This window comes from Galeopterus variegatus, unplaced genomic scaffold (assembly GCF_000696425.1).
Source record: "Galeopterus variegatus unplaced genomic scaffold, G_variegatus-3.0.2 Scaffold2882, whole genome shotgun sequence".
Lineage (NCBI taxonomy): Eukaryota > Metazoa > Chordata > Mammalia > Dermoptera > Cynocephalidae > Galeopterus > Galeopterus variegatus.
Genome location: NW_007728993.1, coordinates 157,639 through 173,913, shown reverse-complemented (window position 1 = coordinate 173,913; position 16,275 = coordinate 157,639). Strand labels below are relative to the sequence as shown.

The 16,275-nt window shown below is 47.4% G+C and overlaps 1 protein-coding gene across 3 annotated transcripts in view; it reads left to right on the top strand.

The window, feature by feature from the left end:
- HNRNPUL1 (heterogeneous nuclear ribonucleoprotein U-like 1) overlaps positions 1 to 15,344 on the top strand; it is a 39,558-nt gene extending 24,214 nt beyond the window's left edge. For all 3 annotated transcript variants that reach the window (XM_008583292.1, XM_008583293.1, XM_008583291.1), the window contains exons 11-15: positions 6,896 to 7,064; positions 7,677 to 7,961; positions 9,121 to 9,410; positions 13,298 to 13,489; positions 14,109 to 15,344. In XM_008583292.1, coding sequence (XP_008581514.1) covers positions 6,896 to 7,064; positions 7,677 to 7,961; positions 9,121 to 9,410; positions 13,298 to 13,489; positions 14,109 to 14,225 — 1,053 coding nt within the window. In that variant the 3' untranslated portion in view covers positions 14,226 to 15,344. The remainder of the gene's footprint in view (positions 1 to 6,895; positions 7,065 to 7,676; positions 7,962 to 9,120; positions 9,411 to 13,297; positions 13,490 to 14,108) is intronic.
- Positions 15,345 to 16,275: the final 931 nt, after the last annotated feature.

Below are 16,275 nucleotides of genomic sequence, written 5' to 3'. Positions count from 1 at the left end.
AATGCAGAACCTGGCACATAGCAGCTGGTGACTGTTGTTAATTACTCAATGGAATAGGTATATCCCAGCTTCTTTTAGCAAGTTTTTATGACTGGCAGGTATATAGCTAAATCTTTTTTTTTTTTACCTACATTTCTTTTTTTTTTTTTTTTTAAAAGATGACCGGTAAGGGGATCTCAACCCTTGGCTTGGTGTTGTCAGCACCACGCTCAGCCAGTGAGCAAACCGGCCATCCCTATATAGGATCCGAACCCGTGGCCTTGGTGTTATCAGCACCGCACTCTACCAAGTGAGCCACGGGCCGGCCTACCTACATTTCCACTAAGGGCAGGATTCTTAATATCAGGGGATCTGCAAACCTTTCAAACTGAATACAGAATATTGTATACAGGTACAGATACGTTCTTTCTTTAAAAAACTGGGCAGTGTTGAGTTAGGATAGGAAGATTGTTTATGGCTTTCAGCATTCTCGAAAGGATGATTAATCAAAAATGATTTAAGGATCCTTGTTTTAGAGTAATGAGTTCCATATGTTTATTGCTTATGCAATGTCATACTTGACATTTGTCTTAAAGGCTCTCTCAAACAACAAAGGATGTTTCCTTATTATATGTGTTTGGGGATCTGTGAATAAGCCTCTGTTCCCCTCAGCCTTGCATTTGTGCTTTCTTAAGAACCTGTAAGTTGTACACTGTAAATATGTACACTAACATACCACCCTTGTAGCCTTACTGAAGTGCCTTCCATACATGTAGCTCTGGGTACTTGATTACCATGAGTTCAAAGTGGTCCTATGAAGGCAGAGCTGGTGATGGTGGTTGGCTTGTCAGAAAGAAATTCCTAGGAACCAAGTTGCCTTCATATAGGGGCGAGGATCCTACACAAAACAGTTGAGCACAGGATAGTCTGAAAGCCATCCATGGTTATTCCCCTCACCTTGGTCCTATCAATAATTTGCAACCAACCTTCTCCCTCCTTTGAAGACTCGTTCATTTATTTTTTAAACCCTTGGCCTCACTTTGCTCATTCTCCTTGTCAGGGCATTTTGGAATTTTACTCTGACTTGGCCCCGATTGGACTTATTGTCCTGAAAGGCAGAGCAATGGTATTGTTTTAACACCCTGAGGATACCTCTTTTTGGATACCCCAGCAATTATTTCCTGCCTGTCTTTTTTCTTAGTTTGCTGGTTAATCTAGCCACGAAACCCATTTCAAACATGTGAAACAATAGAGAAGGATTATAGTGGCAGGGTGGATCATCTAAGGTCTATGTCCAGGAGGCCTAAGTGGGTTTCTCTGGAGGCCAGGCCCCCAGCAGCTCAGCCGTACGTATAACAGCTAAGTGCTGTAATGGCTCACTATTGGCCTTCTTAGCTGGTGCTGCCTTGTCCAGGGATAGAGTCCAGGGCTGCACCAGGTGTAACTGTGGTCTTCAGGACTGCTGCCTCCTGGCAGAGTGAAATGTGGTTGATCCAAGTGATCCAGGCCAATAGTGAGGTAAAGGTGGGGGATGAGGGTTCTCTGTTTAACCACAGATTAGACAATTGACTTGGGCCCTAAAGCTGTAGGTTACTAAGGCCTGAGAAGGGAGTCTAAAGCTAGTAGTTTGACCTGTTATGGCCTAATCCCGAAAAGTGGGTTCCAGAAAACTCTAGGTACAAGAGAGAGAGAGAATGAGTGTGTGTATTCAGAGTAGGCCTCTGGCCATCTGCCATCACTTCCCACCCCACCAGCTTTGGCAGTGAGGTGTAAGTTGATGATGTATAGCTGTCTCCTGGGCTAGATGGGACTTCCAAAAGGGGAGATCAGTGCTACAGGCAAAGTGTCTGTACTTCCTAGATCTCAGCCCAGGGCTGTCTTTTCCCTTCTCTGGTTTTTCCTGAGTGGTTAGACCTCCCTGCATTTGGCTCTTGCCAGCCTTCTGTTATATAGTTTGGCCTCAGAAATGCCCATCCTAGGGGGCCGGCCCGGTGGCGTACTGGATAGTGCACCGCTTGGGAAGCGCAGCGGCGCTCCCACCCGAGGGTTCGGATCCCACATACAGACCAGTTCCCGCTCACTGGCTGAGCGAGGCGCGGGAGCAGCGCCGAGGGTTGCAATCCCGTTGCCGGTCCCCGGTCCGGTACGGGAACAACACTGAGGGTTGCGATCCGTTGCCGGACACGGAAAAAGACAAAAAAAAAAAAGAAATGCCCATCCTTGAGAGGGAAGGAAAATTTGTGTGCAGAAGCCAGACAGGGCCGGGTAAGCCAGGATTCTTCTGCCTTTGTCTGGCTGGGACCCCCAGTCCCCACTCTAGGATGTATCTAATCAGGCATAAGCTCTCAGGTGTGTTGGAGCTTTGACCTATCTTTCATGATGACCTGAGCAGCCTCTTAAGATCATGTGGGTGTTACAGCTGTAGAACATCAGAAGAGAAAAAATAGAATGGAGGTGGACAGAGGGGAAACTGAGGTCTCGTAAAGGGAAGGATCCTGTCCAAAGTCATGCAGTCAATGTACAGTAGAACACAGTTCTGCTGACTTCCCAGATGGCCATAGTCCTGAATGGCTGGAGCCATGGTAGGAATTTGGGAAAGCTTTCAGTAAGTGGGATGTCTGGGCCAGGGCATGGAGGATGATAAAAAGAGTTGAGGCCTCGTCCTAAAGGCAGTGGGGAGCCATAGTCATGTTTTCATCAGGGAGGGATAGAGCTAAATTTGCCTGGCTAGTAAAATGCTGCAGAGAAAGGAAAAATGAGTAGAAAGCTACATTGCTTTGGTTGGCTCTTGGAGTCTTCTCTTGCAGGTGGGAAGCCTCTGGAATGAGATGCTTTCTGGCCAATCCTTAGGCTACCAGAGGGACAGGCCAGAAAGCACTGGGTACAAAGCAGAAGCTGGCCCTCTGCGAAGCAACAAAGTTGACCTCCTGGAAACTTCTGAGAGGGCCCCCATAGGGCGTTGTTGCCCAGACCACCCCCAGAGTTGGGTACTATGGGCTAGAAGTTCCCTTAGAGGGCTCTAACAGCCCAGAGCCAGGCCGGGCATTGGTTAGAGTCAGGACTAGATGTAATGACATCGCCAACCTGATTGCGTCCCTGTTGGCAGGTGCCACACTTTTGCCTGACAGAAGCCCAGGATTAGAGTCGAGGCCTAAACAGAACTACCTCTTGTTGGCAGGTGTTGGAGAAGGGAATATTTCTTTCCTCCATCCACACCATCCCCAGAGCCTCCAGCCCCTTCCGTTCTTGACACTCTGGCTAGTTCTCTTCCTGCACATGTGGTTCCTTCCACTGGGTTCACCTCACTGTGAGCCCAAAGCAAACTCTACTTATGAGCCTTAAGTTTGCTCCTATGGGATCCAGCCAGGTTTCTCTTGCTGCCAACTTGACCCTGTTGAGCTGTGACAAGTGAGTGTAGACAGGGGACAGTGGGACTTTTAGAGAACTTGGGCTGTCAGCAGAAATCACCTGTGTCTGCTGTGTTCTTCCCTCACTCCCTCAGACTGTCATACACCAAAACTCATGTAGCTTCTCTGAGAAACCCAACTTCTGTCCCTTGGCCCATGTTGCTGGGGATTGGGGGTGGTTGGGGGGTCAGGGAACACAGACAGCCCAAACTTTCTCTTAGAGTCAGCATCTTTAAGCAGGGTGGACTGGGAGAAGCAGGAGCTAGGCAGGGGGAACCTATGCAGCTGGAAAAGCTGACCTAGCTGTTGTGATAGTCTCCTAGCAACAGCCGCCAGCAGCCCCCAGCAGCCCCCAGTGACTACAGTAGTGCTGGGCTGGCCCAGGGGCTCTGACCTCACCATGTTTGCTGTGGCAACAGCCAGAGGCAGTTAACTCCCTTTACTCCAGAAAAGCCAAGTATTTGCATTTCTGCTGGTGTGGTTTAGACATTTCTTCTCTTCCTTAAGCCAAGGAGTAAGTGGAGGGAGGTGCAGTCTTAAAAACTATCACTGAGAGGGTTCTTAGCACCTCAGTTCTAAAGCGTCTGAGGAGCCATCCCTCAAAGTCTAGCCACTTCCCAGGACAAAGGCCGGCTGTTTATGAGTCCAGTCTGCTCAGCCCCCATTCCTCCTATACAGTGAAGCCACAGAGATTAGCCTTCTTGGCACTGTTGCTTCTCTTCTCTGTTCCCTCATCAGGACATTGACAGGGCAGGTCTGCCACATAGAAAACCTCCAGAAAGTGTTTCTCCACACCCTTAGGGTTCAGATGAGTCACAATAGGATCGCTTATGGGCAAGCAAACAGAATGGAATGGGTTATCAGCAGAATGGTTTTGGGCCACATTCACTTTGGCACCCACCTACTCTGGCTTTTGTGTCAGGAGAAAATTTGATTATTTAGCTGGAGGAAGCCAAATTTTATCTTCCTATACCAGATGCCATCTGCTGCTTTGGTTTTAGGAATGGAGCCAAGGAAGAGTAGTGGGAAGAGGGGACTTAACTCCTCCTCTGTTACCTGATGTACCCTTTTAAACTATTTGTGGCCCAAGGCCTCTCCTTGGGCCAGTGGTTAAGACCCCAAACAGTGTGTGTGTGCCTGCCACTGTATAATGCCCACCTGCTCCTTCATGAAGGTTGGGATACTTTCCCTGAGGAACAGGGAAGGACATTTCTGCCTGACGTGTGTCAGAGCCGGGGCATCTGGCTGGTTTTGAGAATAGCTGCACCCACAGCCTGGATCTCCTAACAGGTCTGTGCTGGGATCTCTGGCCTCTGACTGACCCACACCTAGCTTTCTGCTCACCTCTTTTCCTCAGACTTAATTTTCCTTGGTACTTTCCATTGGGAAGCCTGTCCTAGGACAGTGTCAGTCCTTTTGATTATATTTTCAGATCCACACTGTGAGTTGACTTCTTTCTCTGTCCCCTTCCCTGTCACATGGCAGAGATTTTTGCATCTGCAAATCCTTACCAGAGCCAGGAGGAGGGTGAAATGATCCCTGTCTTGCAGATGAAGAAATTTGAGTCTAATTAAGTGACTTGTCTAGAGTCTCACATATAGTAAATATGGGATTATTTCAACCCTGAGCTTCTTCCCTCACTGTCCCTGCCTTTCATTTGGGAGATCACTATACCTTAACCTTTTCTTTTTTGTTTTGTTTTGTTTTGTTTTTTTGATTTTTCACCTTAACCTTTTCTTTGATCTGGGATGCTTCAAGTCAACATTACAGCATAAATATCCTCAGCACCCCACCCAATGACAACCATATCATTGGTGGCTCACATTTGTTGAGCGTTGGCTGCCTGCTAGGCCCTGGGCTGACAAGAGCTTTTACTCACATGAACTCATTCAGTCTTCACAGTAACCGAAAGACATTCATATTTTTTTCCCATTTGTGGGCTTAAGACTCAATAAATACCTAGTAAGTTGATTTTACAGAGGAGCAGGCTGAGGCTTGGAATGGAGGTCATTCGCGCCCAGGGCCATGCAGGTGTGATGAGGCTGAGTCAGGTTAGAGCTAAAGTCTGCCCAGCCATCCCAGTGCTCTGCCTGCCTCCTGTCAAGGCATCTCCTGCCCTGGAGGCCACTGCATAGCCCCGACTCAAGTAGTTCCTCACACTGTCAGTTGCATTGTGGTCATCCTCCTGCCCAATCCTCATCAGCCCTGGGAGGGAAGCTTTTCAGCCCCATTTTACAGAGAGAGCAACTATAATGACTGGCCAGTGAGTTAGTGGCCACATCAGGACTTGACCCTTCGCTCTTTCTACCCTGCCTGGCTGTGTCTTCATAATATATTTTTTGTACTTTTGTGCCTCCTTACAAACTGTCCTTCCACTCTGCAGCTTCTCCCTTGGGTTCCTGTCACAGCTACCAAGAAGTTGTTTAAGTACAGTTTAAAACTCATCACTACAGTTCTGCTGAGTTTCTGAGTTTGGATAGAGAAGATACATGTATAGGTAGATGCCTGGGTTGCACCTCCAAAGATACAGGCTCAGAAAGTCTCAAGTGGGGTTTGAGCTGCTTGCCGTTTCAGTAGTGTCCATGTGATTCAAATGCACAGGCTCAGTCCATGGAACCCTGTGGTCCAACAGTTGTGGGCCTCAGTCCCAAAGGGCCTAGTATGCAGGAGACATTCATTAAATGAAAGCTCTTGTTGTTACTGCTCTCAGTCACATTGAGAGCCAGCTAAGGATGAATGAACTTGCCCATCATATTGAGGAAGGGAAGAAAACATTAGTAGTGAAACAGTGCTTGTGAAAAGCATGGGCTATTGCCTTGTCAATGTCCCTGGTTAAAGCTTGGTGGGGCTATTGTTTCAGAGAAGGACTGAGGGAATAAAAGAATCACAGTGTTGATGAAAACAATCTATACAACTGTCAAAAGGAGCTGGTTAATTATAGCATATCCATTCTATAGATACTACACAGCCATTAAAAAAGAACACTGTACAGAAAAATTTTAGAGAAATGTTAAATGACAAAGAGCTTCCAAAGAGTGTATAGTACAATTCCATATGTGTTAAAAATTACATAAATATTTTAGAAGTGTACATAAGAAATTGAATATTGGTATCTCTGGGAAGTAGGGCTGGCACTCAGCAGATAAAGGGATTCTTACTCTAAACTTTATACCTTACACTGTGAGTTTTTTACCATGAGCATGTATTACTTTTAGAATAAGGAAGAGAAGTTGTAATGTGCAATATCAAAAATAAATAGGATTAAAAAACAAGGCCCAACCATTAGAACCCCTACCCTGTGCCTCTCAGTGGCCACTTTCCCAAGTCAATTTATTTGCTGAGGGTGGACATAAGAATCTTCAAAGTGAAAAAGAGCAGTTTCTTGAGTTTCTCTGCTTAGAAGGAGCACTCCTGTCCTTTTATCAGTCCCTGGCCTACATGATACCCCTCAGAGGAGAAAACTAACTCTTAATGAACCATTTCTTACCTCTTCTGTTACCTACTCCTAGACAAATGTTTATGGGTCAGCCCAGAGACGAAAAATGAGACCATTTGAAGGCTTCCAGCGCAAAGCGATCGTAATTTGTCCCACCGATGAGGACCTAAAAGACCGAACAATAAAGCGAACCGACGAGGAGGGGAAGGATGTCCCAGATCACGCGGTCTTAGAAATGAAAGGTAGGAAATGAGTGGTTCCCAGAGGGATATCACAACAGGTCCTTAAGAGAAAAGGCTCTTTACTCAGTTTGTTCCTCCTCGGCTCCCTAATTATTCCTTTTCTGATCTTATTCTTTTTTTCTGCTTTACCCCTTCCCTGTCTATCACAGCTATGAATGGAAAAGCTACCCATCTCTCTCTTGTGTCAGGGTTTCAAACTGGATGGGGCTGGGGTAGCATGAGGGAAAGGATGTGTGGGAGCAAAATCTGAAATACCTGTATGGCCACCCTGCCTCTGTCACCCACTGGGTTGTCTGACTGTGGACAAGCCTCAATTTGCTCCTCTGTGAAAGTAGGAGTGAGGCTGGAGGGAGCTGTACACTGTGGTTAGATGGGGCTTAGCCACCTCTTCAGGAAAGGCAGGAGAGTGTCTTCTTTTGCCCCTAATAGTTGTCAGGCTGATACAGGTCCCTGTGGGTTGAGACCCTATCTTAGCTATTTCTCGTACATTATTCTAGTTTCCTTCACTTTCTCCTTTCTGGCAGGCCAGTGTTCTGAGGGCGGAGGGGACCATACATCAGAAGGTACTAACCTCCACTCCCTGTTCCCTCTGGGGCACTCCCTTCCTCCTAGCCAACTTCACATTGCCAGACGTTGGGGACTTCTTGGATGAGGTTCTGTTCATTGAACTACAGCGGGAGGAAGCAGACAAGCTGGTGAGGCAATACAATGAGGAAGGTCGCAAGGCTGGGCCACCCCCTGAAAAGCGCTTTGACAACCGAGGTGGTGGTGGCTTCCGAGGCCGCGGGGGTGGTGGCAGTTTCCAGCGCTATGACAACCGAGGTCCCCCCGGAGGCAACCGAGGAGGCTTTCAGAACCGAGGGGGAGGCAGTGGAGGAGGAGGCAACTACCGAGGAGGTGAGACATCTCACACACAGCTCTCCACACTTTTTGTTCCCTGGTTGGGGGTTGGGCTTTAACTGCTTGCTTAATCAGCAACTGAAGTTTACTGAGCACCAGCTGTGAGTTAAACTCTGGTAGAGAACCGAGATGAGTCAGACTCTGACACCTCAGGGAAACTCTCCTACTGTCCCACTCCTGCAGATATTGCTTCTCAAGCCCTTTGTCCATGTGCATGTTACAGTGTTCTTATGTCACATTGTTGTCATTTTTGTGAATCTTCCCCCATCTGACCATGAGCTCCTTGAGAAGAGGACCAGATCAAGTTTATTGCCAGTCCTGGGTCCCAACACAGAGACTGACAGGTTAATTTGCCCAAGATCACTCAGCTAAAACCAGAGCTGGGATTAAAGTGATCTAAAGGCCAAGTTCCTAGCCACTAAGTACTGCTGTCTCTGAAGTAAAGTGTCTGTTCATAATTTAACAAACTTGTCCTGATCCCTGCTCTTTTTCAGTCTTGTCCTGGATAGTTCTGAGGACACAGGCATGACCTAAATAGATTAATGAGAAAGCTCAAGGATTCTGTGACCTCAGGTGACCCCAATCCAGCCTGCAGAGAGACAGCAGGGCTCACGAAAGGTCTCCTGGGGTGCTGTTGTCTAAGCTAAGGTCCATAGGTCTAGTAGGAGTTGGCCAGGAGAAGAGGGAATGGGTTCCAGGACCAAGAAACAGGTGCACAAAGGCTCGGGAGAGATTGGTCCACTTGGCCAAGCATGAAGAGGGCTAGATCTGACTCAACTCCATCATGGCTGTCCCCTGTGCTTAGCATCCCTCTTCCTGAACATCTCTGTCTGCATTTGTCCAACAGCTATTAAGATGCTGGGACACAGTAGAAACCAAGACAGCCCTGGTCCCTGCCTCACCGGGCCCACAGTCTAGTGGATAAGACAAATGTGTCAGCAGGCAATAATGACCTGGTGTTATCAGGGCTGGGACAGGGGAGCGTACCCAGGGGTCTGGGGAATCCCAGAGGACATGCTTTATTTATTCACTTATAATTGAGTTCCTGCTCTGTGCCTGGCCATCCTGGGACCACAGCAGTTACCAAGGCAGCCCTGTTCCTGGGGACTACAAGTTGAGAATGATGGGGCCTCTCATCTGGAGTTTTCCAATACAGGTTTCAACCGCAGTGGAAGTGGTGGCTACAACCAGAACCGCTGGGGTAACAACAGCCGGGATAACAACAACTCCAACAATCGAGGCAGCTATAATCGGGCTCCCCAGCAACAGCCACCGCCTCAGCAGCCGCCACCACCACAGCCACCACCACAGCAGCCACCACCACCGCCCAGCTACAGCCCTGCTCGGAACCCCCCAGGGCCCAGTAGCTACAACAAGAACAGCAGTATGCCTGGCTCAAGCGCCAATACCAGCACCCCCCCAGTCAGCAGCTACAGCCCTCCACAGGTGAGAGATTGAGCATGGGTTTGTATGTTCTTGTGCACGCATATGCTCTTGAACCCAAGCAGGAGAGAGGAGGCAGGTCTAGGTTCTCCCTGGCAGTGCTGGGAACTGGGATGGTCCCTTGACATTCCCAGATCCCTTCTAAACCCAGGAGTAAATTGAGACCTTCCCAGAACCTGCCTTTCCTCCCACCACCTTCAGGGGATTGGCTGTAAGGAATTTGGGCCACATTCCTGAATGCCATAATCTGAAATATTGAAATACCAAAAGATCAAAATCCCTCAAGTCTAAAATACCGAAAATCACAATCCCAAAAGATCAAAAGCCCGAAAATATAATTCTAGAAAAAATAACTGTAAAAAATTCTTTAAAAGACATTCACTTATGTTTTTATCGGCACCACACTCTAACCAAGTGAGCTAACTGGCCAGCCCCACTTACTTGCATTTTTTTGTTTGTTTTTGTTTTTGTTTTTTCTGGTGGCTAGCCAGTTCAGGGATCCAAACTGGTGACCTTGGTGTTATAAGGCTGCATTCTAACCTACTGAGCTAACTGGCCAGCCCACATTTTTAAAGGGAGATTTGAGAAACATAATAAAACCACCATAGAACACTTCTTAATCTGCTTTACACAACAGAGTAGGCAATTAACATACACATTTTTGGAAGCATAAATACTCAGATATTCTAATGATAATTACACAGGTGTAACAGTTACAAGTAGATGGACCATATTCATAAAGAAACATGTCACAAGACGAAATGTATAAACGCATATCACTGTGGTTGGTAATTGTGTGGCCCAGCTTTATAACTGTGGTCATCTGAAGCTATGAAGAACAGTCTTAAGTATTTTGATGAAATTGATAAAAAACTGTGTTGGGTCAACATGCAGGTATGCAGTTGCCCAAAAAGCCAAGATTTGAAGAAATTTTATCTTTCACCAATGCAGATGTACAAAAAGGACATCTCTTCATTTATTGAGGCGATTTCAACATTTTTACATATCCACACAATGTTTACACACAAACTCAACGTTGTGATAATGCACTTTCACGGAGTCAAATTTGCAAAAATTGCATAAAACGAATTAGAACTTTATTCTTATTCATCTAATAAATGAATTAGAATTTTAATCTTTTGGGTTTGTGATTTTTGAGATTTTAGACTTCAGGGATTTTGATATTTTGGGATTTCAACATTCGAGATTATGCCATTTGGGATTGTGTCGTTCAGGATTATGAACAGCACCAGGCTGTAAGCATTGGTCCCTCCAACAAATACATTTCTCTTGGCTTTGTTGCTGGCCTCACTGAATCCCCAAGAAAGCACTCAATTGGAGTCACTCCTTTCCCAGGCTGGAAGGGACTGACCCCTTTATTGTCAGGATGTGGAGATCGGGGCCCTAAGGTTGGTGAGGACTTGCCCTGTGCACTGAGAGCTTCACTACTGAGCAGTTTCAGGCTCAGTTCCAGTTCTTGGCAATTCAGTGCTCTGGCTCTGGTATGCACAGGTTTCTGTTAACCAGAATAGTCTTCATTTTGGGCCGGCCCGTGGCTCACTTGGGAGAGTGCGGTGCTGATAATACCAAGGCCACGGGTTCAGATCCTATATAGGGATGGCTGGTTGGCTCACCGGCTGCGTGTGGTGTTGAGAATAGTCTTCATTTTGGGCCGGCCCGTGGCTCACTTGGGAGAGTGCGGTGCTGATAATACCAAGGCCACGGGTTCAGATCCTATATAGGGATGGCTGGTTGGCTCACTGGCTGCGTGTGGTGTTGAGAATAGTCTTCATTTATTCATTTATTGCTCAGCCATTTATTGAGCACTTTCTATGTTCCAGGTCCAGGAGATAGATGTATGGTTCCCAGTCTAACCTGAATATTTCCTAGAACAGGAATTGGGCAGGCACAAATTTAAACCTCCAGCTCCACAACATCCTAGTTTTGTGAACTTAGACAAACAGCTTCATCTCTCTGGACTTTGTTTTCCCCATAAAGGACAAGAGGTGTTAGTAGAACTCACTTCTTTTTTTTTTTTTTGTCTTTTCCGTGACCAGCAAGGGGATCGCAATACTTGGTGTGGTGTCGCCCACACCGCGCTCAGCCAGCGAGCGCACCGGCCATTCCTATATAGGATCCGAACCCGCGGCTGGAGCGTCGCTGTGCTCCAAGCGCCGCACTCTCCCGAGTGCGCCACAGGGTGGCCCTAGAACTCACTCCTGAAGTTTGTTGTGAGGGATGGGCAGCACTGTGGTTTAGTGGTTAAGGTTCCAGGACTAAGCAGACCTAGGGTTAAGTCCTTTTTAGCTGTGTGACCTTGGCCCAGTGATTTCGCTTCTTTAAGCCTCAGCTTTCTTCTCTGTAAAATGGGGCTGATGGAACTTCCCAGTCCAGAGTTGATAGAGGGATTAAATGAGTTAATAATGCAGCCTAAAATGGGAAGCACTTAGTAAATTGCCACTATTATTTTTCTCAAAATCTTCTAGTAACAGCTACCATTAATTATTGAGTGCCCAGTGGTTTGTACACATAAGCTTATTGAATACTCAAAGCATTTTGAAGGGATAGTTCTGTTGTGTTTCTTGAGTTACAGAAAAGAAATCTGGGATTTCAAGAAATGCCATGTGCTTTACTCCCCCAGAGTCTTACAGCTGGGATTAAAGTCCGGAACACAGGCCTTCCTCCTGCTCTGTACTCCCATGTCACAGAGTTGACCCATCTCCTTCTCAGTCCCCAGACAGTCTCCACCAGGGAAGTGCCTTTGTGGGCTGAGAATTGGGAAAAAACACAAATTGTGTTCTTCCTCTGCTCTCACAGCACAGTCAACACAGAAGACAAGGGCCGGCCCATGGCTCACTTGGGAGAGTGTGGTGCTGATAACACCAAGGCCACGGGTTCAGATCCTATATAGGGATGGCCGGTTCGCTCACTGGGTGAGCATGGTGCTGACAACACCAAGTCAAGGGTTAAGATCCCCTTACCAGTCATCTTTTAAAAAAAAAAAAACACAGAAGACAGACTTCTGTGACCAAATGTGTGGAGATTGCTCCCTACTACCAAGCAAGCAGTTTTCCAGCAGACACCAGCTGGGTGTCCTCTAAATTCAATTCACTTCCGATACTACCTATTGAGAGGTAGTGTCAGATACCATAGTGGGGCCCTGTCCCACAAGACTGCCCCCCACTTCAGATGGCAGGTGCAAGCACCAGGTTATTTCACCTGTGCTTCTGATTGACTGGCTATAAATTGGGGCCCTACAACCCCCTCCTGAGGTTCAGTTGATTTGCTGAGTAGCTCACAGAACTCAGGGATTTACTGTATTATTATAAAAGATACTTTAAAGGATGCAAATAAACAGCCAGATGAAAGAGATGTATAGGGTGAGATCTAGGAGAAGGGGAGCAGAGCTTCCATGCCCTCCCCAGGTGTACCACCCTCCAGTAACCTCCACTTGTTCAGCTATCCAGAAGCTCCCCAAACCCTATGCTCTTGAGTTTTTATCGACACTTCATTATGTAGGCATGATTCATGCATGGACAGTCGTACAGACTGAGTGGGGAAACCTAGCAAGGCCTTTTTGTTCAGGTTCTTCTTGGCCTCTCTATGTAATATTCCTTCCTCCTGGCTATGGGGCAGGATCTCTTCTGGAATGGGGGTCTTAGGACCTATTATCTGATAAGGTAGGTAAGAAAATTGCTTTATGGCCAGCTCCAAGACAGAAAGGCAGGGGAGATTAAGAGTCCTGCCTTGCAGAGCCAGGAACTGTGGACAAAAGCATGTATATCTCAATCATAGTATCACAGGGGCCAATTGCTTACAAAGGCTCTTCCTCTGTCCCAACTTGAATAGGCTGTTTCACAGAGCTTTGGGTTTTTTTCTCCACTTTCCAGCCGAGTTACAGCCAGCCACCCTACAACCAGGGAGGTTATACCCAGGGCTACACAGCCCCACCACCTCCACCTCCACCGCCACCTGCCTACAACTATGGGAGCTACGGCGGCTACAACCCAGCCCCCTATACCCCACCGCCGCCCCCCACCGCACAGACCTACCCTCAGCCCAGCTATAACCAGTATCAGCAGGTAGGTGCCAGATTGGGGGCCAGTGGGATGGAGAGATTTGAAGGGGCCCCTTCTGGGTGTATATTTCCAGACTCGAGTCCTTGTTTGTCTCTAAAGAGATGGGCAGCCTACTGGCCTCATGTTGTCATCTGGTACAGTCATTCCATTTGTTAAACACTTCTACACTGCTTGCTAAATAACTAGTACCCTAGCCCTATCCACAGTGTAGCAAGCAAAGGATAAGGTCTGGCACAGCAGGGGCCTCTGAGTCTTGCTTCAGCATCATGGCCAGGGGCCTCCAAATCTTGCTTCAGCATCATGGCCAGGGGCCTCCAAATCTTGCTTCAGGTTGGTGCTTAGGCCACTATACCTGTTATTAAATATTTTGAATATGATATTTAGCTACACCTGAAAGGGCACTAGATTGAAAAGCCCAGGAGACCTGGCCTTCAGTCCCAAACTTTCCACCCATGTGGCATCAGGCCAATCACCAAGGTACCTTGATTTCTGTGTCAGGGCACCCATGTGTGACTGTTGTCACTGCACCTATCTCTGCCCTAGGCACGGGTGGGGCCAGGGGAGGAGCCAAATGTGGGGTAGATGAAGGATAACTTGGTGCACTTGATTTCTTTCTCCCCAGTATGCCCAGCAGTGGAACCAGTACTATCAGAACCAGGGCCAGTGGCCGCCATACTACGGGAACTACGACTACGGGAGCTACTCCGGGAACACACAGGGTGGCACAAGCACACAGTAGCCAGTGTGTCCCAGAGGCTCTCAGAGGCCCCTGCCGGCTTCCTCCACCAGCGCCTGCCTCGGCCTCCTCCTCTACCCCCACCAGGTCCCATGGTGCTGGAGGACGAGGTCATCCCAGGGCTGCCTCCCTCCAGCTCACTGCCTCCCCTTTGAGGGGCTTCTGCCCCCCACACAGGGCCAGGCATTTTTCTCTGGATTCAAACAGGCAACAATGACCTTTTATTTTCTGTTATCCTCCCCCCTCCTCCTTTCTCCCTTCTTCCTTTTTGACTAAAGAATCCCCTCATCTTTCTTGGTCATACAGTGACTGAGGGGAGGACCCCTTCCCATCTACTCTTCCTATCCCTGCTCCACCCCCTCAGCTTCCCAGACCCTCATGCAGTTGGTTGTAAATTCTCCCAGGAGCTGTTTTACTGTCTACTTTTCAGGATTAAAAAAAAAAAAAAAAAAACTTAAAAAAAAAAGTTTAAAAAGCAAAATGGGAGGGAGGAAGCAGTGACATATTTTTTGGTAATTATGCTTTTTTTTTTTTTTTAATTTTTAGACTTTGTTTTTACTGTGGGTCAGCTGTTGATAGTTCATCAAGATAACCATTTCTTTGCTGAGTTCAGGTGACCGAGGAAGAGCCACACCCTCGAAACAAAACAAAACACAACACAAAACCACAGAATCATCTTTAACCTAACTTTTTATACGATGTCTCAGTTCCCCATAACTTTGCACATAAGCTTCTGTGTTCAGTTGAATTGTAACTGCTTTTGTATTTGGAGAGAGTGTGACTATTGAACTTGAAACCTTTTATTCCAGGCGTCTTGGTAGTTTCTGGTGGGATTAAGCGGGTAAGAGGGAAGAAAGGGAAGGGTGGGGAGTGGCTCCTTCCCTTTGGAATATGAAGTTTCTCCCACTGCCTCCTCTCAGTGATCTTCCAGGTGCCAGACCTAAAAGTTTTTCCTACAATGATCCTTTCATTTTTTACTTCTTGACCCATATGTTTTAACAGGATTTTAACAAACTGCACTTATTAAGAAATGTGTTTGCCCTGTTTTGTTTTGTTTTGTTTTTCTTTCAATAAAAGCCATGGCACCTCCTAGCAGGAAGGAAGCAGGGTCAAAATCTTGAAGTGTTACTGAAGTTGGCCTTTAATTGGGGTGGGAGGCCTTTTCAAGAGGAAATTATTTACTCATTCATTAAATAAACACTGAGAGATTCATGTGCCTAACCCCAATTGTGGTGTGGAGGATGCCCCCTTAACGCTAAGGCCCTGGTTTAAAGCCCACTAGTTCATTTTTAAAGTGGTTCTCTGATTCTCTACCTATCACAGTCGCAAATCCCTCTGGGAATTTTTGGGTAAAAAGCATGGAACAGGTGGGATGGATGGGGTAGAGACCAGGGCTCATTGTGCGGGATTATCACTGGGTATTGACTGACCATCCATCCACCTCAGGCCTGGCCTGTGTGCTGCACTTAGCACAGTTTTTGCCTGCTCTCTTGTGGTCCAGGCTAATAGGGATTCCAGGAGCTTCATTTTCCAGCCAAGATGTGTTGGTCACCTATTCTGTTCCTCAACTGTTCTGTACAGTGCTGGGACACAGCATGGCCCAGGCAGTCCTGGACCCTGTCCTCCTAGTCCCACTCGAGAGAACATGGACCTTTCATAACCTGGCAGTACCACGTGGTCAGCTGTGGGGGCCTGGGGTGATGTGAAGATAGGGCTTCCTGGAGAAGGGAATGGGAAATAGGAGTGAGCCAGGGTTTTTCAGATTGTATCCCTACATCCCACTGTTCTCCTTAGCAACTTCATTTCTTCATTCCCTCAGTATGTGATGTGGTACCTTGCGAGGGAATAATGCTGGGGCACCAGAGTGGCCAGTTCAGTCCTAATCCCTTTACTAATAATCTCAGAGCCTTGTTAAGGGGACACAGGCTACAAAAACGAGGAAGGCCATCTAGTCTCAAGGTCTGAGGTGGGGCATCTGAATGTGAGAAGGGGCCAAGTTTGGCTAAAAGGGACCTCCGAGTCCCCCCCCCCCCCCCCCCCCCCTTCCCCCCCC